Source organism: Drosophila tropicalis, unplaced genomic scaffold (assembly GCF_018151085.1).
Source record: "Drosophila tropicalis isolate 14030-0801.00 unplaced genomic scaffold, ASM1815108v1 contig_859, whole genome shotgun sequence".
Taxonomy (NCBI): Eukaryota; Metazoa; Arthropoda; class Insecta; order Diptera; family Drosophilidae; genus Drosophila; species Drosophila tropicalis.
The window spans coordinates 11331964-11351064 of record NW_027173353.1 but is presented as its reverse complement, the minus strand read 5'-3'; the positions used below and the strand labels follow the sequence as shown (position 1 = coordinate 11351064).

General features: G+C 40.5%; 5 protein-coding genes across 5 annotated transcripts; 1 reads left to right on the top strand and 4 right to left on the bottom strand.

Moving 5' to 3' along the window:
* Positions 1-678: 678 nt before the first annotated feature.
* Positions 679-4696, top strand: LOC137582820 (uncharacterized). The gene is made up of 2 exons (XM_068297517.1): positions 679-1231; positions 4159-4696. Exons 1-2 carry the CDS (start codon positions 1010-1012, stop codon positions 4324-4326), a joined length of 390 nt encoding a protein of 129 aa, XP_068153618.1. The 5' UTR covers positions 679-1009; the 3' UTR covers positions 4327-4696.
* Positions 4390-6348, bottom strand: LOC137582819 (E3 ubiquitin-protein ligase TM129). The gene is made up of 2 exons (XM_068297515.1): positions 5459-6348; positions 4390-5328 (listed from the first exon to the last, which is right to left on the bottom strand). Exons 1-2 carry the CDS (start codon positions 6095-6097, stop codon positions 4744-4746), a joined length of 1224 nt encoding a protein of 407 aa, XP_068153616.1. The 5' UTR covers positions 6098-6348; the 3' UTR covers positions 4390-4743.
* A 706-nt stretch (positions 6349-7054) lies between these two features.
* tub (interleukin 1 receptor associated kinase 4 tube) lies at positions 7055-9291 on the bottom strand. Its single transcript, XM_068296264.1, has 2 exons — positions 8625-9291; positions 7055-8555 (listed from the first exon to the last, which is right to left on the bottom strand). Exons 1-2 carry the CDS (start codon positions 9118-9120, stop codon positions 7606-7608), a joined length of 1446 nt encoding a protein of 481 aa, XP_068152365.1. The 5' UTR covers positions 9121-9291; the 3' UTR covers positions 7055-7605.
* Positions 9292-10268: 977 nt separating this feature from the next.
* Cont (Contactin) lies at positions 10269-15963 on the bottom strand. The gene is made up of 8 exons (XM_068296627.1): positions 15774-15963; positions 14344-15391; positions 12589-14274; positions 12357-12523; positions 11420-12292; positions 11191-11359; positions 10995-11128; positions 10269-10925 (listed from the first exon to the last, which is right to left on the bottom strand). The coding sequence occupies exons 2-8, from the start codon at positions 15287-15289 to the stop codon at positions 10623-10625; spliced, it is 4278 nt and encodes a 1425-aa protein (XP_068152728.1). The 5' UTR covers positions 15290-15391; positions 15774-15963; the 3' UTR covers positions 10269-10622.
* Positions 15964-16485: 522 nt separating this feature from the next.
* On the bottom strand, positions 16486-19037 carry Sfxn1-3 (Sideroflexin-1-3). Its single transcript, XM_068296970.1, has 6 exons — positions 18984-19037; positions 17723-18062; positions 17493-17610; positions 17278-17439; positions 17087-17214; positions 16486-17021 (listed from the first exon to the last, which is right to left on the bottom strand). The coding sequence occupies exons 2-6, from the start codon at positions 18033-18035 to the stop codon at positions 16777-16779; spliced, it is 966 nt and encodes a 321-aa protein (XP_068153071.1). The 5' UTR covers positions 18036-18062; positions 18984-19037; the 3' UTR covers positions 16486-16776.
* Positions 19038-19101: the final 64 nt, after the last annotated feature.

The following is a 19101-nucleotide window of genomic DNA, read 5'->3' as shown; positions in this document are numbered from 1 at the left end:
CTTCAACTAACCAGTTAGTTGCGTCTGCTATTAAAAAAAGAATTGTAAATTGCACTGCCCAAATTTTTCTAATCTATTTAAAAATTTTCCATTTCAATATTTTTTTCTTTTAAGAAATGGGTGGAAACGCCTAGTAGAATGGGTAACTTTCCATAAACGCAAACTCTAGAAAAAGCTGGAAAAAGGCAAACCATTAGGTTTATAGTAGTAAAACTATATGTGGGATTCCTTTTTCCAGATTTTTGGTTACTACGAGGGGCAGAGTATTGGGCGAATGTATATGATGCTTTTCATCGAAAGTTGGCAACAGCATCAAGTTAAGTCCAACAGGCCATACACAGTTAAGCTTATGTCTACACACACATACACACAAAGACAGTCAGGTGTGAGTGGAGTGTAGTGTAACCCACCTGTTTGGGTTTTCAGGAGCAATCACACACGCTAAGTTGTAAGATTTCTGTTGCTTTCTTTCTGCCGCTGCTTGCTCACATTTGGCGACAGGCAGCAACAGAAAGAGCCATAACTCCAACGGATTGCGTTTTGTTCTTTGTGACTGACTGCCGTTTCTGCGCGGGAAAGGGGACGAAGGGAAAGCCAGGCCGGGTCGGGCCAGGCAAGGCATATAACGTAAACGTAACGAATTGCTGGCAGTCGCGTCGGTTAATAGCAGCAGCGCTGAGAACTTGGCCCGCAGTCAGTGACTACACTCGGCACGGGCACCATCATCATCGTCTCTTTGTATTGACTGATAAAAAAAGAAACAAAAACCAAAACACAAGTAACAAAAACGAAAAAAGAGAAAAACTTTCATATACATATGTGTTTGTGGTCTGCTATCTCGCTCGGGGCAAAATGAACTGAATTCGAACTGGGTAATAGATCGGGCTTGTACTAAATATAATTAATAATACAACACATACAAACAAGGAGCAGTAGAAAATAGACTATACTCTCCCACCAGCTCAAGACCACCCACACTATCATCATCGACGTCGTCGGTATTATCACCATGAGCAACACTATGACAGCTGCCCACGAACCGATTCACTACTTGGACAGCATTCTGAATGAAGAGGAGAGAGGTGCTTACAGCCATCAGTGGCGCAATTTCACCATATCTCGTTCCGGCCGCTTCCGATCGAAGAACAAGAAGCGCGATGCCGTCGACGGTAAACTCTTCGATGCCGCCCACAATTCGGGAGGAGTGTCTGCCAAAGAAAACAACGAAAAGGTGCGTGTCCATGGCCAAAAGCCTTATCACAAGTTTCAAGAATATCAGGGCTCTACATATGAACACAGCTATACCATAAATAGATTGTGCGTGAATGTGATTTATAGGTAACGACATTTTGTCGTTTTTTTTTTATCTAGAAGTGGGTCTTAACCAATTGTCACCGCGTCACCATTTGGAACTTTTTATTGTACCATGCATTAAAGTACTAAAAAGGAAAGAAGGGACAGTTTCCGAACCCATAAAGTGCATATAGTTGGGTTTTCCTCCTTAATTGTAATAAAATTTGGTAAAAATATCGCATAAACTTTTAAAATCGCTAAACTAATGCCATTAAGGTGTTACTCCATGGATGCTTATAAGAAATTGATATAGTCGTTGGTGCATGGTATAGCGTAGTCGGTATGAAATCATTTTTCTTGTGAAATGTGCATAATAACAGAAAACGGAAATGCTCGTTAACAAAACGGAAGTTTTGGGGCTTCGCTTCTGTTTTGATAAGAGCGGAAAAGACCCTCCGTTATGTGTGAATCAAAAATATATTCAAGTTTATGGGATATTTTGTAAGACTTTCTGGATGCTTTTATTTATCATTTCAATGTCACTCCACGCGACGAGTTGCCTGATAGACTGATGACTGATAGACTGATGACCTCTGCGAGACATTCATCATCACAAAAAAGCAATTAGCAGTAGTTAAAAGTTGTTTTAAAACTCAAAAACCCCTTAAAATATGTGTATCCAGAGACCGAGTCGACTTTAATGGCTTAACTTTCGGTTCAGGTTGGGTTAATGTTGGACTTTAAGTTTATTCACAGCACTTGGATAGTACTCTGAAAATCGATTAATAAAAGTTGTACCTTAATTTGTCCTTGGGTGTATTTCTTTTTTTAGTCAAGATTTATATGTATTTAATGAAGAAGATTAGATTAAAAAAAAGGGAACTTTTTTTTTTTTTTTTTTTGATGTTAGTCTGCCTATCATTCTCTTGACAAGCTCATAAACAAAATTGCAATTTCGCTGGTGCGATGGAACGATATAAAATTTTGCAACTCTCACATGCCGTAAAGTCCTTTGTTATCGCCTAATCCCCCCACCACTCCCCTTTGTTTAATAAAAAAAGAAAAAGGGTCGTATACTTGAAAAAGGATCATAAAAACGAACTGAACTCAAAACATTGCGTACATGCAATTTCCTATCAAGAATAAAAGAAAGAACAAAAGTTGTTAATTTCTTTTTGTCTCACCTGAGACAACAGAGGCCGACCGAGACCGACAAACACACCTCTCTGGAAACCTTATACACCCATAAATAAGTAAAAGTGACTAAATTTATGCAAATTATAGTACACATACACATGTAAATACATACATATGTATGTACAAATGTATATGAAATGTATAAAAAAAGAAGTGCAATTCGGGGTTTGAGCAAAAATAAAACACACCCTTATGAATTTTGGCGACATGCGAATGTGGTTGAAATTTTGTTTTATTTTTTATTTTGGCAACCGGTCAGTCTGGGAGATAGAGTATCGCTGGAGCTGGAAATGGGGGGCGGGGGTTCCTTTGTGGTCGGGTGGGTCGGTGTTGGCTTGCGCAACTCAAACGCAGTGTCCGATCGATCGATCGATCGGCCGACATTGTTGCTGCGTCATCGCTCATTCGTCTGTACATTGAACTTGAAAGAGCCCAGGAGGAAGCGTAGCAGTAGGGCAGGGGAGAATGTTTTATAATGTCTTGGGTGTTGTGGTTTATGGAGGGATGGATTTGATTAAGATTGTCTGTACGCAGATACGTGTGTAGGTGCTAAATGATAAACTTCACCAAGCAGCAAAAATGAAATGAAAATTCAATATGTATACATACATACAAAACTGAAAGCTGGAGTCAAAGTTATGCTATTTGAAACATACAGTTGCGAAATTAAGTTAGAAACAAACAATTCTTAAAAACCTGCCCATATGCATTATTAGTCCTGAAAGTGATTTCAGTCACCGAAGCTGTTCAAGTATCATATACATACATACATATGTATATAGACATATATGTATACTAAATCGAGGCAAACAGTTTGATTTCGTATACTAGCTCACTTCGTGGTTAGAAATAGTGAATTTTATGAGTGTATTGGTGCATTATTATTGATAATAATTTAGCACACATTGGTTCCAAGGTTTTCCAAGCGAAAGAAGTACACACTCAACACTAACACTATATAAACAGCCCATGCCAGGCCATATCAGATATTGCAAATTTTCTTCTTCATCGACCTGCTAAAATAATAACAAAATACACACGCACACACGTTATCACTAATGCCAGCGAAAAAACAAAAACAAACGAAACTACAAAGACAACGGTTTTTTTTTGTGGTTTTTATTATCGGAGCAAGACTGACTGCATATATAGAAAAATGTATATATGTACATACATATGTATGTACCTATTAAACGAGTGTATACATTGTTGGACTGGTTTTGTCGTCTGTTTTGGAATAGAATAATTAGAAATTGTGTATCAGTATTACCAAAAAGTTAGAATAAGTATTTAAACAGGAATCAAATTATTTAAGATAACTTTAAATTGGTATTTTAAACTGTTTTAGTTGAATCCCGTTTAGATACTTTAGTTTCTTGTGACAGTTAAAAGATAAGAATTAAAAATATATATTAGTCTATAATGTTCCCAACCTTCTGATAAATAGTTCCAAGAACAATATTTTCTGTGTATTAGTTCAAGTGTTCATTTGTGCCTGAAGTCAATGGTATTAAGCCTCGACATCGATTAAAATCAGGTCGGCAAACCATAAATACAACTTTCAAGCATGTCTTTTGATAAGTTAAAGTGTAATCTCAATTAAGTTTGATTGTTTAACTTCTTCTATCAATCGGAGTCAACTTGAATATGTCTTATCTTCTATTGCAGATCTCATCGCGCAACACAGGCGTAACTGTATCCGCTAACATGTCCAGATCCTCCACCACTGCGCAGACACAGTCCCCAGTTTCGGGCACATCTGCAGCAGGAAACACAACACGAAGTCAACGTGACAAAACAGAGACCTATAAAAGTTTTTACGAAACGAATTTATAGATAATGAACGAATTGACGTGCAGTGTGGCTTATTTTACTTATATAAACCATAATGTATATATATACATTTAATGACGCTTTATTAAATCAGAGGAGGGGCAGAGAGGCACAGAGAGGAAGAGGAAAGCCAAGCTAGAGCTGAGCTGGCTGCTGGATGAAGCTTTAGTATTACATAAATATATATTCATTTCCGGAGATTTCATATAAATTTCTCCACATATGTACATACATACATTTATATCTCTTGCTTTGCTTAGATTAGACAAGTATTAAAACGTGATAACTATATTTAATTATTTGTTAGAATTAGTTTACAAAGGATTATTGTTTAATCTTACCAATAAAGCACAAGGTTCGATTAAAACTACAATGAGTTCTTTAGTAATTACCACATTCGCATGGGCAAAGTAAAGTAAATCACAAGGACGAATCAGACCCCTGGGAGTCCGGTTGAGCTGGCGCTGCTGCTGGTGCACTTATGTAGCTCACATCCAGCACGCAAAACTTGGCCCGGCACATGGGACACGTGCACTTTTGCTCCAGCCACACTTCACGATCCACATCGCTTTGACGAGCAGCAAACCAACGGGCCAGGCACTCCACACACCACATGGGTCGACAGTAGCAGTTGGAGCAGCAAGCTTCATCCGTGAGAGGTACGCCCTGGCGATTCACATCGACGCATTGCTTGTTTATCTTAATGTTCGGCTCGGCCAGCATGCAAGCGAAGCATTTGTCTGTGATGGGTTCTGAATTGAACATGGGATTTAGAGCAACTTGCGTTTTGAAAACATCCACAAAACGGTCAATAACACTGCGATGAAATTGTATGTCTGATGGTATGGCAATTGGTCTCCGGAGGCGATCTTCCAAATTGCGAAACTCCAGAGCATTGATGCGTATGTGGAAATCGGATACACCTTGCCGCATGGGCTTCACAACGATGCTGATCATTTGCAATGTATCATTCTGGTCGTGTTGCGAAATGTTGTACGTCTCAGCCTGACAAAATAAGTAGATAAAAATCTAGTTTAGTTTTATTGATAGGGATGAATTAATCAAACCATATTAGATATCTGGTTCTTAAGTCATAGAAGGCTAATTCAAGAATCTTTTGAGACATCTCACTCACCTTTGCTACACTTAGCGTGGTGTTGCTTTGATGGGCAAAGTGCACATTGTACATGGTCGTCTTAATTAGCCAGTTATCTGTGGCAATGACCGTGCTAATGGAGTTCAATTTCTTCTTGTAGATCTCCGGTCGACGGAACTCGATGGCAATGTCGCTTGCCACCGTTCGGTAATTTCCCGGATTGTTGTTGTTGGCATATTTGGATAACGTCTTATTAATGGGGTGACGACGCCAGTTTTGCTGGTGCCAATTAAAAATTAATGCTGGCACTGCTAGTACGGCCAGGACGCTAAACCGTTGAGCAGTCTTCCACGTCAGCGTCTTGAATGCCACGGCCTCTTGTGGCATAGGAAAATCTGGGTCTAGGTCAGACTCCTCGAGGGGCTCTTGCGTGGCAAAAACTGAGAACTTAAGCCTGTGTATGAGGAAATATGAAAACGGGAGGCACGAGTGGACAAATAAATTGAGCGATGTCCGCCGCAGGTGGTAGCCAACGAAATCCTGATACTCCTCGCCCAAGAGGCGCGAAAACAGCTGTTCAATGGTAAACCCCAAACGGGAGAACTCCTCCGGTGGGTAAATTATTACCATGCAAAGCAGAAAATAGAACAAATTAAAGAGCAGTTCCGACTCGTCCATGTTGCGAATAATTTTGGTGTATTAATCGAAAAATTCCTTTGCAGATCTTTAGTTTGTTGTTGACCTTATTTTTATTTTTGGCAAGTCTTTTTAATGTAGTTGCGCAAATGTATACGTTTTGGACTTCAAATTGTGCACATTATCCAGATTTTTTGTAATAATTTACTACAATATTGTTTCAAATAATTATATTAAAAATAATAAATAATAATTTCGCCCTTTCCGATTTGCGAATTCGCCCAGCACAAATGCAACAACAACCACGCCGATATCCACTATACATTCCATTCCTAAAAGAATACCCAGCAAACATTATCGCTAAGCCAATCGGATACTTAGGAATCCCATATTTGGAAGAGTGAGCTAGTATTCGTCAATGGCTTAGGTAATTTTTCGTGTGGCTTTCGAACCAATTTGGGATTTTGAGATGCTTCTTCTCTGCCTTTAGCAAATAATAATTATGAATACCGTGGACCATGTGTGATCAAACGCCTCTGAAAACAAACATTTTGTATGACGAAAACAATTTATTTTTGGCAAAAACGGTTTTGCTAACTAGTAATCAATCAACCAATTTTACAATGGAAAAGTTTGCAGGTTTGGAAAATTTTTATGTGCAACTGCCCAAGTCAGTAAAACACCTGAACAGTGGCCTTTTGGGAGCCCAAATCTCGGTCAAGATTGTAGGCTACTTAGCTTCACATTAACTATTAGACGGTAGCTTTTAATGTAGTGGATCAAAAAAGGAAAAGATGGAAAAAATTGGGAGCACGAAAAGTAATGTATTTGCTGGCGAAATTTTGACTTCCGTCAACCAATTCGAATATCGCGGCGAAGAGCGTTCTGCGGAACGACGAAATGGAACAGATTAGCATGGACTGTCAATTTAAACACAAGTTTCGAAACAAAAAATGTTGGCTCCACTGATCCCACTTATCCAAGAACTACATAAAAGTATCTCATTTTACTTCAGATTTATTTTGTCGTTGTCTTGATTTTGAATTTGATTGCACGTGTTTTTATATCCGCCTCCAAAGGCTTTAGCTCTATCAAGGAATGGCGTAGCTTCAATTCCAATTGGGCCATAGATCGCTTCATTTTGAACATTTTTACTATGTGTAGGAACGATACCAGTGGAAAGATGTAAATCGGTAGAGTCAGCAGGACACAGCAAGTCATTTCTTACTGTTAGCTTATTTAGTTTACATTTGAATTTTTGTAAATTTTGTTTCCCTTGAAAAACAATGCTTACTGTTTTCATATTTTCTTTTTTTCGTAACATAATTGAACATGGGGCAATGTCATGGTTAAAACAAAAAAAAAAAAATGGGTACAACTATGAAATATTTGTAAAAGCTTTCCCCAATACAAACTGTATATGTATGTGTATTAGGTCGGTCCTCTTATTACCATAAATGCCAGATCTTAAAGCTAATATGATTAAAGGAATGTCTGGATTAAGGACATTGGCTATATATGGACGGCCAGATAATGGCACTTTCTCGCCTCTACGGCTGCAATTCGCTTAGATTTGGAATGTTGTTGGAGTAATCTTCATTTGAGGCGGAGCTGGAATCGTTGGTAAGTTCAAAACTGTTATCACCACTGGTGCCCGTTACTGTGGTCAGGCTGGAATCATTGTTAGAGTTCTGATGCTCCGAGTTGCTCAGATTAGGCAGGGAGTTATCTGCATCTGGATCATCCTCTTCTTCATCGTCATCGTCATCATCATCATCGTCGTCCTCGTCATTACTCAGACTGTTGGTGCTGCTGCTGCTATTGGCACTGTTTTGTTGGGTTTGCGTATTTAGGTTTAATGCGCTAATCTCTGGTAAATTTGCTACTGCAACATTTGAGGTGGTGGACGGCGATGACCCAATTTCCGCTGAGTTCTCGATTAATAATGTTATTCTGGGCAAATCTGTTGAGTGTGTACTAATGCCATTGCTGGTCCCGTCCACCGAGACGGAGGTAGCCGTTGTCGCCGATACTGCGGCAGGTCTGCTGGGATTGAGTATGGAGAGGTTTGGCACACTTTGTAGATGATGCTGCGCTTCCTGTATTTGTTCGCTAAGATTGAGAATTGTTAAATTGGGTACATTGGGTATGCTTGATGACGTTGACGCTGAGGCAGCTGTTGCTCCTGTCGTTGTTGCTGTTGTTGTCGTTGTCCTTGTCGTCGATGTGCCTGTCATGGGATTTTGATTAGAGGAATTGGCAGTTGTATTGGATCTGAGTTGACGTGAAGATCGAGGCGGTGCTGTCGGTGGGCATTCATTTTGTAAAGGCTGCGGTACACTTTTGTCGTGTGGCTCTATATGCTTGTCAAAATAGTCCAAATTTCGAGCCAGGCTTCCCGGTTGTTCATTATCTACATCCATATCTTCGTCCAAATCCTCGGTTAGGTCTAAACTAATATGTGCAGCTGGACCATCCGCAGGTCGTTCTGGTTTCGATTCTAAAACAAAAGTAAAAATATTTTTAGGCTCTGGCTAAATGCGTGTGTGTTTTCTGGATTCAATCCTACCACTCAAAAAATCCGAAGCAACAAAATCGGCCGCACTGTAAAGCTCTGCTTGAACGAGCAACTGCAGCAGCACGCCAACAGTGGGCCGCTCGTTTAATTTTCCCGAAGTCTTCCATTCGTCTATCATGACCTGTGATATGCTTTGATCGGGCGGCAATCTCTCCGCTACGCCATCAATCAGGCTTATGTCTTGTGCGCTGTACTTAAGCCCACCGTTGGCAGCTATCTCATGATAATTGAGCGCGCCGGCCGCACTTGCCGCCTGTACATCGAGACCTTTGGGAATAATGGACATCAGCTTTCGCCAGCAAGCATTCACATCCAATATGGTGGCCAGGCGGTAAATGTCATTGTCCTCCACGCGCCGTAATTCCGTACTGCGTGAATATTTTGGCAAATGCGTTGAGGCGCCGCTTACAGTGACACCGTTTCCCTGCGCCACTCCCACTCTGGTTCCAGCTCCAGCTGGAGCATACCAACCGTTCGCCTTTGCCATATCGACGACCTGGCTATCTTGTCAATCTTGCTCTCTGCTCTTCTGTGTGGGGGGTTTTTCCTTGTGCGTGGGCGTGCGTCCTGGGTGGGTCGTTATAAAACCATTTTAATAATTGCTTTGATGTTTTTGTCTGTTGCGTTTCACCGAATACTCTAGGTCGTTGTTGGAAAGCAAAAAAATACCAAAAATGCGCCCACATCTAGGTGAACGCTTACACGGTACCAATTATCGCGATAACAGTCTCGTTTAATATGATTATCGCGTATTCGAAATGGCGAAAGTTAAAGTCCATAAAGTACCTAAATTCGACATGATTTCTTGATTTAGTAGTGGGATCTTATTGATTAATAAGTTAACTAACAAAATGATTAAATATTATTAATCTGCACGCATACTAAACAAATCTACGTACCAAATTTGGTAGCTTTAGCTATGTTAGTTTTCGAGAAAAGTTTATTTAATTTTATAGTCGTAGAATAGTCTTTGAGAAAATCGGTATTGTCTAATTTTCGGGGGCGGGTCTAAAATTTGAAATAAACTTGAACGCCGTAGGGATTACAGGGGTCTAAGTACCAAATGTGGTGACTCTAGCCCTTATAGACTCCGAGATTTAGGTCTTCATACGGACGGATGGACGGATATGGCTAGATCGACTCGGCTGTGGATCCTGATCAAAAATATATATTCATTATAAGGTCGGAAATGCTTCCTTATGCCTTTTACATACATTTTGGCGACCCTAATATACCATTTCACCCAATGGCTGCAAGGTATACAAGAAAATGTGTTTGTGTCTAAAAAACTTTGACTGATAAATAATTGCATTGTAGAAATTGTAAATATATTTGCGTAAATTGAAATGAGATTTAAGGTTGTCTAAATTTTATAGAAATTGAAACACTTTGTTTTCCATTTTGTGGGTTTCAGCATCAAGCACATTCAAATCTTCAAAGATACCGCCTTCCGAAACATGAAGATTTTAAGCAATTTGTGTCTGGACATAAATCCATCCGTTTTCTGCGGTAATGACAATGTCAGTCCAAAAAGACAATTCTTGCCTTTCTCAAAGAATCTTATGTGATTGTGAAAAAACGCTCCGTCTTCTTGTGCTGGTTTTGCTATAGAACTTTTATACATTTAGAAAATGGTTTGATCAGAAAAATATTAATATATTTCGAAATAGTTTTGTACAATTGGACGGAATACAATGAATATGGACGACAACAAAACTAATTAGGTTATGCTAAATATACACGATTCGAAAAATATCTATGTATAAAAATGATTCGACTCTTTCTTACTTTTATATAAGGTCACTTTCTTAAATACGGAATGCTTGAATGACTTGTTTAACAGCTAAATACGAGACTCATAAATTGTGTGTGGGTGTGTGGGGTTATTTGTTTGTAAAGCTGTGTGCGCTTCGCCCCAAATCTTGGATGGCTATTTTGGTTACTTTATATATGTATGTCTCTTACACTTATTAAGCTAGTCTAGAGATACTAGTAATCTATATAGAAAAAGTGTGTCAAAAAGAGCAATAAACTCATTATTAAGGCGCTATTGATGTTGCTTGTGTAATGTCCGCCACCCAAGACGGCTGAGTTGCGGGTTGTTTTGCCCATCTGGAAGCGTAAAGTGGGACTGGACATACGGCCATCGCCACCATTGCTGAACGCAAGGACACGCATGTTGTAGCTTTTGCCGGGCGTTAGAGTATTGATGTATGATTCCAGCTTTTGACCAATTGGCACAATTGTGTTATTGGCAGTGATCATGTTCTGATCCGTTTCCCAAATGCGTACCTAAAATTTGAACATTGCATAGAGTTTTGCTTTAGATTAGATCAAAATTAATAATTTGCATATGCTTACCTTATAACCTTCAATAGGTTCCTCGTCCTGCGAGGGTGATACATAGCGCCAGACGACGCGCACAGTGGATGGATTTATTCCATAGACATGGACGGAAGAAGGCGGTTTTTGAGGTGCCTTACGATATGTGCGTTCTGAAATGCATGTTAATAGATGAAGTTGCAATTATTGCTTTCTATTTTCAATGTGTCTTTACCTTCGAAACGTTCGCTTTCGGGTCCTTCGCCAGCAGCATTATAGGCCATTACTTTCACAAAATAATATGTGTCGGGTTGCAATCCGACAATTAGTGCCCAGTTTCTTGTTGTGCGTGAAAGATAGTACACTGCATCTTCCTCCTGATGGGTGGTCTTCCAGTATTTCAACTAAATTTAAAAAGGAGTTGAAACATTTGTATGTTTTTTCAAACTCTTCCGTTGACTTACCCGATGTCCGATTAATTTTCCACGTATATGCTCACGAGACATATCTATTGGTTGCCAGGTGACATTGAAACAGGTCGAATTAAAAGGCAACGCAAACGGTTTCTGCGGCGACACCTGTGGCATGTCCTCAGCAGAATAAATGGTAACCATCTCGCTCTCGGGGCCCTTGCCTACGTTATTGATGGCTTGCACTTTCACATCGTATTGCGTGTAGTAGTTCTTCCGCGGTATATTGACCACGGCAACGCCAACGTTCTCCTGCTTCATAATGATATCTGTCGCCCATTCCTTAGCACCCTTTAGCTTCCAGAATACCTTGTAGTGAATGCCGTGACTGTGCTGCTCCTGAGGCAGAAGGGGATCCCACGTGATGGTCAGGTCACCAATCTTGCCACCTCCTCCACCCACATTCCTAGGTGCCACATATGGCTTGTCTTCGTAGGTACTATAGATGGGTGAGGGGGCCGATGGAGTTCCGATTCCCAAATCATTGACGGCAGTCACGCTAAACTCATAAGAAGACCAGGGCGTGAGATTCATTACCTCGGCCTGCTGCCGCATTGTATATCGATCGATTTCTTTGGCCTGCACATGAGTAGAGACATTTGTCCAGGTGCGATTCCAATTGGTGCGACCCAAGATGTTGTAATAGCGTATGGGCCGCCCATTGTTGGCCCCATCAACCCATTCAATGATGGCTTTGGTCTTAGCGATCTGATTAACTTGAACACCGCCCGGAGCTCCAGGTGCCCCTTCTATTACGACAATGGTTTTGGCACTAATTTCATTTACTGCAGATTGTACTACGCACTCATAGTCTCCGGCATCGGCCATTGTGGTGTTATGTACGGTCAAGCTGTTCCAATCCACAATCTGAAAAGAAAATATTGCCAGTTGAACTAAGACATCTCGAGCATAGGCGAAAGGATTGACTTACAATACGCGTTGTGCCGTCGTGGTCGTTTTTTAATATCTCCCCATTGTGTTTCCACACGTAGGCTATGTCCAAAAGCTCGTCGTAGATGGCCTCGCAGTGTAAATAGATCAGATCGTGCTCCTTGGAAACAATGCGCTGTGGTGGAGTCTGAAGGAAACGAATTTCCTCTGCAAAAAAGAATATGGGGTTTTAAACAATTTCAGGATCCGTGACAGTTTTTATTCTGACTTACGTAGGACTATGACTCGGGCGTGGGACTCATCTGTACCCGCCTGGTTGGAAGCAATGCAGGTGTACATTCCCTCATCGTCACGCGATGTTGGCGATATTATCAACGTGCCACTGGGCAGAATGCGACGATGTCCACCTGAACCCAAAAGTTGTCCATCCTTTTTCCACTGGAACTTGGGTCGCGGAGCTGCCTCGGGATCACAGACAATTGTGGTATTGCCATTGAAGACGGCATATATTTCGGCTTCGAGCGGATGCTTCTTGAACGATGGCTTCATGGAAAGTACACGCAATTGGGACGACGAGAACGAAGTCTTTAGTTGATTCTGTGCTCCGCACTGGTACATGCCCTCGTCCTTATCCTTCTCTAGGAACTTGATTGTTAGCACATTATCCTGGATGACATAGCGGTCCCTATTGATGGTCAGCGGATCCAGGCGTTCTGCGTTCTTGTACCAGGTATAGTTGGCATCAGGAATGGCAAAAGCCTCGCATATGAACGTAACATCACTATTGTAGTCCTTGATCATGTCCTTCAAAGGGATGGTGAACTCGGGTCGCATCTGGATATTGATGTAAATGCTCTTAACAAGAGTCTTGCGCAGATTGGTGATTGTGCATGTGTATTCGCCGTTGTCATTTGTCGTGGCGTTCTGTATGATGAGAACTCGCCCATAGTTTGTCGTATATGCGTTTCTCTGCAAGTTTTGGCCCTGGCGCGTCCAGTTATATGATGGAATCGGATAACCGAAGGCCATGCACTCTAGCCGTATGTCCTCACCCGCTACAGGCGCCTCGGGGAACACCTTGGGGAACGTGTTGGCGAAGATTAGTGCCTGGTAATTGCTATTGGGTGTAACCCGCAACGAGAAGAAGGGTCCATTGCGACCCGTATCGGAGACAAGGGTTTGCACGGTACACGAATAGTTGGCCCGATCCACAGTTTCGATAAACGAGAAGTACAAGGCTCCATCATGCGAGACGAACACACGTTGATCCTCCTCCACAAAGTTGGGGAAATAGTCACGAGCCCAATAATAACGCACCGCCGGGTAGTGTTGGGGTGGATCACAGAATATGGATTTGCCCCAGTTCATTTCACTTGTCTCCGACGAACGCTTTAAATTAAACTCCATAATGAATCCAAAATTCAGATGGGCGCTCTCCGACCGAACTCGTCCAAATTTGTTCTCTGCCACACAATGGTAGGCACCCTGATCGAGAGCTTGTTTTGGCTCATAGATGATGAGATTGCCGCCGGAAATAGTGTAGCGATCCTGTACCAGAGGATCGATCCTGCGATACTCGAGAGTATCGTTCACATACACCTCGCGATACCATTGATATGTGGGCGTGGGAAAGCCGCCTGCCAGACAACTAAGGGATACATCATTGATCAGCCGATTTTTGTTTACATCGAAAGTCGTATCATTGGGCTGCTTCACAAAGTAGGGACCTCGTGGAATGCGCTCCAGATCGCGTATATCCAAGCCATAATGATAGGGACGCTTGTCATCCAATTTAATGTTTACATTATCCGGACCATAAAGAGATCTCGATTCGCATATAAAGAGATTCAGTTCGATTTCGTAGGCGGGCATAAAGACCCATTTATCGCGTTTCTTTGAGAAGGCATAGACCACACGATCACGTATATAGCCATTGTCGCCGTAGGGCTGGTTAGCACCTAGGAAGAATATTGTTTAGTTAACTACGGATTTTTATGTTTCTTTCAGCTACAAGCGCATGGACTTACCAATATAACCACGCAAATTATTTTGATTCCTCTGATTCACATTGCCAGGCAACACATTGTAAAACTGATTGGGATTGTTAGGATTTCGATTCAAGTTCAGGTCATTCTGCACCAAGAACCGATTATCATGGAGGTCTTCGTTTTCGAGTGGCAACTGCTCATCGAAGGCAAACGAGTCCTCGATATGGACCAGCTGTGTATTGTCATCATTCACCCAATTCTGTGGTCCTGTCTGGCGAGCCGAGATGAAGAAACGATTTTGTCGCTGATTCTGCACAATCAGATTCCTTAAGATGAATGAATGCTTCTCGACATTGTCCACATTAATCAAATCTGCATTGTAGGCTTTGCAAATCTTTTTGGCCTCGGCCCAATTGCGTTTCGGTGAGCGAATAAAACGATAGCACGTTTGCCTAAAGGATACCCAATGTTCGGGGCAAAAGTTCTCTTCATCGCTGAACATGTCTCTGTAGCCCAAACCGCCAGCTCCTCCTCCTACACCTCCGCCTACTCCTCCTCCAGAATTAAGACTATTGCGGTTAAAGGGATCGTATTGGGGCCCCAATCCAATGCCACCCAGATTTTGACCAGGTCCTCCGACATTCACATTGCCTCCGCCTCCGATTAAGGGACGATTGCCATCAAAGAAGCCATTATTTGGGTTGTAGTTGTTCGGATTGTTGTCTAGTAGTGTATTATCGTATTGATTTGGATCGATGTTCGAATTAGGTTGTGGTTGCTGTTGTCCCGTGTACAATGGATTATAACGCGGCGAATAATCCTTGTTGTAGGTGGGTTGATATGTTTGTGGTTGGGATTGCGGTTGACCCAGATCCGGCTGCGGCATGTATTCACTTCCCGGCAATTGGGCCACAGCCAAAAGGCATAGTTCCACCAAAAGAAAGTAGGTGAAGTACCTACTTAATCCTCCCACTATTTGGGACATTGTTTCGAGGGGGTCACAGAGTGCGAGTGTGAGAACTGCTGCAGATGGCGTTTCACCCTAGACTAAAGACACATTTTTCTCCTGCCCGAAATTCGCTGAAGTCTATAAATAAAAAAAACAATAAATAAACTAATTGTTTATTTTCAAAAAACAAATGTTATAAACAAATGCTTCATAATAATAATGAGCAACAAAGATATGCGTGTAAGTGTGTATGCATGTTCATGTGTGTGAGTGTGATATTTATGTGTGTACGTGTGATTAGGTGTGGTCTTGAGCTTGCTTTGCCAATTAGTTATTTAAAATCTTTAAATCATTGATGTTTAGCTCAACTTATATCCAAATACTAAGTTGGTTGCTTGAAGATGACTTGAAAATAAGATGGCCAATTGGTCAATTTAAACAGCATAGCCGCCGCCCCAAGTCGAGATTATGAATTTTATTCAAAACCACACCTTAAATTTATATAAAACTATAAATTTACTCTGTAATTGTGTTTTTATGTCGGCTTGATGTGGAATTTCAAAAAGTAACGGTAACAGTTAGTTCACACGAAATGTGTATCGTCCAGTTGGTAAAAACTTAATTTACAAAACACTTTAAAATTATAATTGAATTGAAAAAATAACAAAAATTAATCACGACTCCGTAAGCAGGTTGGAGATGAGCAAGCCGACAAGTGTGACCGTCGTTTTTTAAGCTGGGCCCAACATCCACCAATCGATATCGATGTTTCTCCAAGTTGGCCTCATATCGATACCTACAGTGAGTCAAAAAAGTGTCGCCAACGTAAAGTTTTCTATATTAAATTAATAAAACAATTCTTTTGTTTAAGTGTGATATAAACAACAAGCAAAATACAAAATTATAAACATATCTTTCGCAGGTAAATTATATAAAAGGTGCAAATTCCCTTTAAGAAGTAAATAAATTCAAAATTAACTTTTCAACCTAAAGATTAAATTATTCTTTGATATATGTATTTAAATTTCCTTTGATAAAGTCAGTTGACAAAAGTGGGTCAAATTTTTTGACTATCTTCGGACCCTTTTTTGCTCTTTGGAAAATATATAAATTTTCTGTAAAATATTAATTTTGCCAATACTTTTTGGAATCACTATATACGAAACGATTAATCTAATTGGTGTGGTGAATATAATTTTTGAAATAGACCCACAATTATACATTTAAAAAAATTATTTAAATTCACATATATGTATATATTTCCTGATTTTGTTCACGTAAGTTTAAGATTTATAAACAATAACAAGCTCTGAGGAGATATTTTTAATGGCATTACCAACTAAGTTACGAGTAAGAACATAAACGAGGTATTTCGTATAACAAATGCTTGCTTATGGTAATTTTGCGCCAAGAAAGTTTGTTAAAGTGGTTTGTGAGTACAAATAAATAAATAAATTGTTTTAAATTATTGTCATCGAGCTACGAATAATGTGTCTCAAATTGTACCCAAGCGCAACTGTAATTTACAAGCCTTTGTTGTACCAGACGGTATCCAAATCAGGGTTTTTCTTCTGTACACTCTCGCGCACATCCTTCTCAAGACTGGCCACTTTGATTGCGGCGCGTTGCTGGAAAAAGGCGCAGCCCAGAGGCGTGGCAAAGATTAGTATAAAACCACAGAAGAGTGTTTGAATAGGGGCATTTGCTCGTGGATATTTGGCCAGAAATCCGTTCTTTTCCAGTTTAGTCATCAGTAAGGGAGTAAGAGCTAGCAATATATACAAGAAAGATTAGAGATTTGCTTTATTTAATGTTTGTTTTTATATTAATTACTCATTCCGGGTAATGCCATGGCAATACGGCTTAGGATGACCGCTGAGATACCGACGAAGGCCGCCTTCTGGGATACTCCAACTTCATTGTTTTTCTCATCAAGTAGTGTAACACCATTTTGAAGCTCTCTGCAGCGATTTTAAATGTATGCAACTTTTAAACATTCCTTCTCTCTTTAGGCTCATACTTACTGCATTCTCATGCAAGGAATGTTTATGCAATTCGCAGCTGCCACAGCTGCCAAAGGAACTAGGCGACCCACCAGGGGATTCATATTCTTAACCGCATTGTTGAGGGTTAAAGCCGTGGCTAAGGCGCCTCCAGTGGCCAGGCAATAGGAGGTCAGAAGTTGTCTGCAAATGAAACGACATGAGATGAAGAAGTCCAGCTATGATTGCGTACTTACGTTTTGCTCAATGGAGTGGAGCCCGAACGATTTGTATAGTTGACAGTGGCATTGAATGTCTGATTGACCCACTGCCAGAAGACTACGGCCGGGGTGGTTTTATAGAAGGTCATCATACCTAAATGAAACCAACACACACATGACAACAACAAGACAGCTCGTTTAACAATCAAAGCGCGGAAGCAAATTGTTGTGAAATTTTCTAATTGAATCACATTCTACACACTTACAGCCCGTGATGATGGTATTCATTGGCATTTGTGCCGACATTCGTCCAATAATAATCTGCTTCTCGCCCGTCTCTGGATGGAAGGCCGAATCGTAGAGATACTTAGCCTTCCATATTTCATCCATTGATTTGCACTCGGGCACATCTTTTCCAGCGCGATATTTGAGGACTATTTGCCGGGCACGTTCGAGTTGCTCATTGGTGGCTAGTACGTTTAGCGGATTGGTAACTAAAAAGAAGTGCTTGGCTCTGCCAACATAAGTGCTCTGATCATATTTTGGCTTATCAATGTCGACACGAGGCAATGGAGTCATTTTTCGTAGTTAGTTACTGGATTTTAACTGCAAATTCAGAAATACAGTTAATTAAATGAACTGAATTAGTATCTAATCTGCGTAGAAAACAAATCAAAAAAATATTCACAAAAATTAATTGCAAAATCTTGAGTCCCCGCCCGTCTGCTCTTATCAATGTTTGTGACCCGACTGCGTCTTGCTTATCGCTAGTAAACAAGTTTCTCCCGCATATATGTACATAACTATGCGAGGGCTGCTATGAAATTATGTTTACTTTTTGCATAAAAGCTTTAATTGAAAACCACCATAGAACATCAATGTATGTACCGTGAACGGTATTGTGATTTTATATCACATCTAATAATCATAAAAAATGGCAATTGGTTTAATTTTCTTATCGTTAAAGAGTGGCGATAATAGGAAATATAACTTGGAGACTGCTTGCTTTAAAGCAAGAGGCAAAAATTTCATTTTAAAACTGGATTTAAATCAAATATTGCAATCTTTAGTTGCCACTTGTATGTATGTTTGTATGTTTGTAAACAAATTCAGAGAAAGTCTTTAAACATTTTAACTTTTTAGTTATCCCTCGTATATTTTTATATGTATACATATTTGAACACATATACTTGAATATTCTCTTCAGATTTTGGACTTGAACCGACTGTCAGTGGTCAGCAGTTCGATTATGTATTACGAAGTCAAACCAAATAACAATACTTTTGGCTGAATTATATAATGGCGTTAAAAGGGCACATTCTTATTGAAAAATCTATATACAAGTGTTATCAGTGCCGCTAGCCGACGCAGACTCTCAGCTGTGCATAAACAAAAGCTGGAGAAAGAGAACAGGTTGTATTCGCCTATGTGTGTACGTATATGTACACACCCACTCACACACACACACAGACACACACACGCTCACACAAATTGAATAATTTTTCCACCTATTCACAAAACACTCACTCGCACGTCTTAACACTCTCGAGCTCCGGGACCGTTCCTACCACTTTGGCAGTGAAAAAACGACTAAAAAACGAAAACAAAAACGAAATCCAAAAGCCTGCTGCTGCCTCCAGAAAGC

Excerpts from the sequence above, each read along its gene's own strand:
- LOC137582820 (XM_068297517.1), top strand. The coding sequence starts at position 1,010 with ATGAGCAACACTATGACAGCTGCCCACGAACCGATTCACTACTTGGAC. Across the intron at positions 1,232-4,158 it reads CCAAAGAAAACAACGAAAAG|ATCTCATCGCGCAACACAGG; the intron begins GTGCGTGTCCAT and ends CTTCTATTGCAG.
- LOC137582819 (XM_068297515.1), bottom strand. The coding sequence starts at position 6,097 with ATGGACGAGTCGGAACTGCTCTTTAATTTGTTCTATTTTCTGCTTTGC. Across the intron at positions 5,329-5,458 it reads CCACGCTAAGTGTAGCAAAG|GCTGAGACGTACAACATTTC; the intron begins GTGAGTGAGATG and ends TTATTTTGTCAG.
- tub (XM_068296264.1), bottom strand. The coding sequence starts at position 9,120 with ATGGCAAAGGCGAACGGTTGGTATGCTCCAGCTGGAGCTGGAACCAGA. Across the intron at positions 8,556-8,624 it reads TGCTTCGGATTTTTTGAGTG|AATCGAAACCAGAACGACCT; the intron begins GTAGGATTGAAT and ends CTTTTGTTTTAG.
- Cont (XM_068296627.1), bottom strand. The coding sequence starts at position 15,289 with ATGTCCCAAATAGTGGGAGGATTAAGTAGGTACTTCACCTACTTTCTT. Across the intron at positions 12,293-12,356 it reads ACGACGGCACAACGCGTATT|ATTGTGGATTGGAACAGCTT; the intron begins GTAAGTCAATCC and ends TTTTCTTTTCAG. Across the intron at positions 10,926-10,994 it reads AACCTATTGAAGGTTATAAG|GTACGCATTTGGGAAACGGA; the intron begins GTAAGCATATGC and ends TTCAAATTTTAG.
- Sfxn1-3 (XM_068296970.1), bottom strand. The coding sequence starts at position 18,035 with ATGACTCCATTGCCTCGTGTCGACATTGATAAGCCAAAATATGATCAG. Across the intron at positions 17,611-17,722 it reads GAATACCATCATCACGGGCT|GTATGATGACCTTCTATAAA; the intron begins GTAAGTGTGTAG and ends GGTTTCATTTAG. Across the intron at positions 17,022-17,086 it reads CATGGCATTACCCGGAATGA|CTCTTACTCCCTTACTGATG; the intron begins GTAATTAATATA and ends ATATATTGCTAG.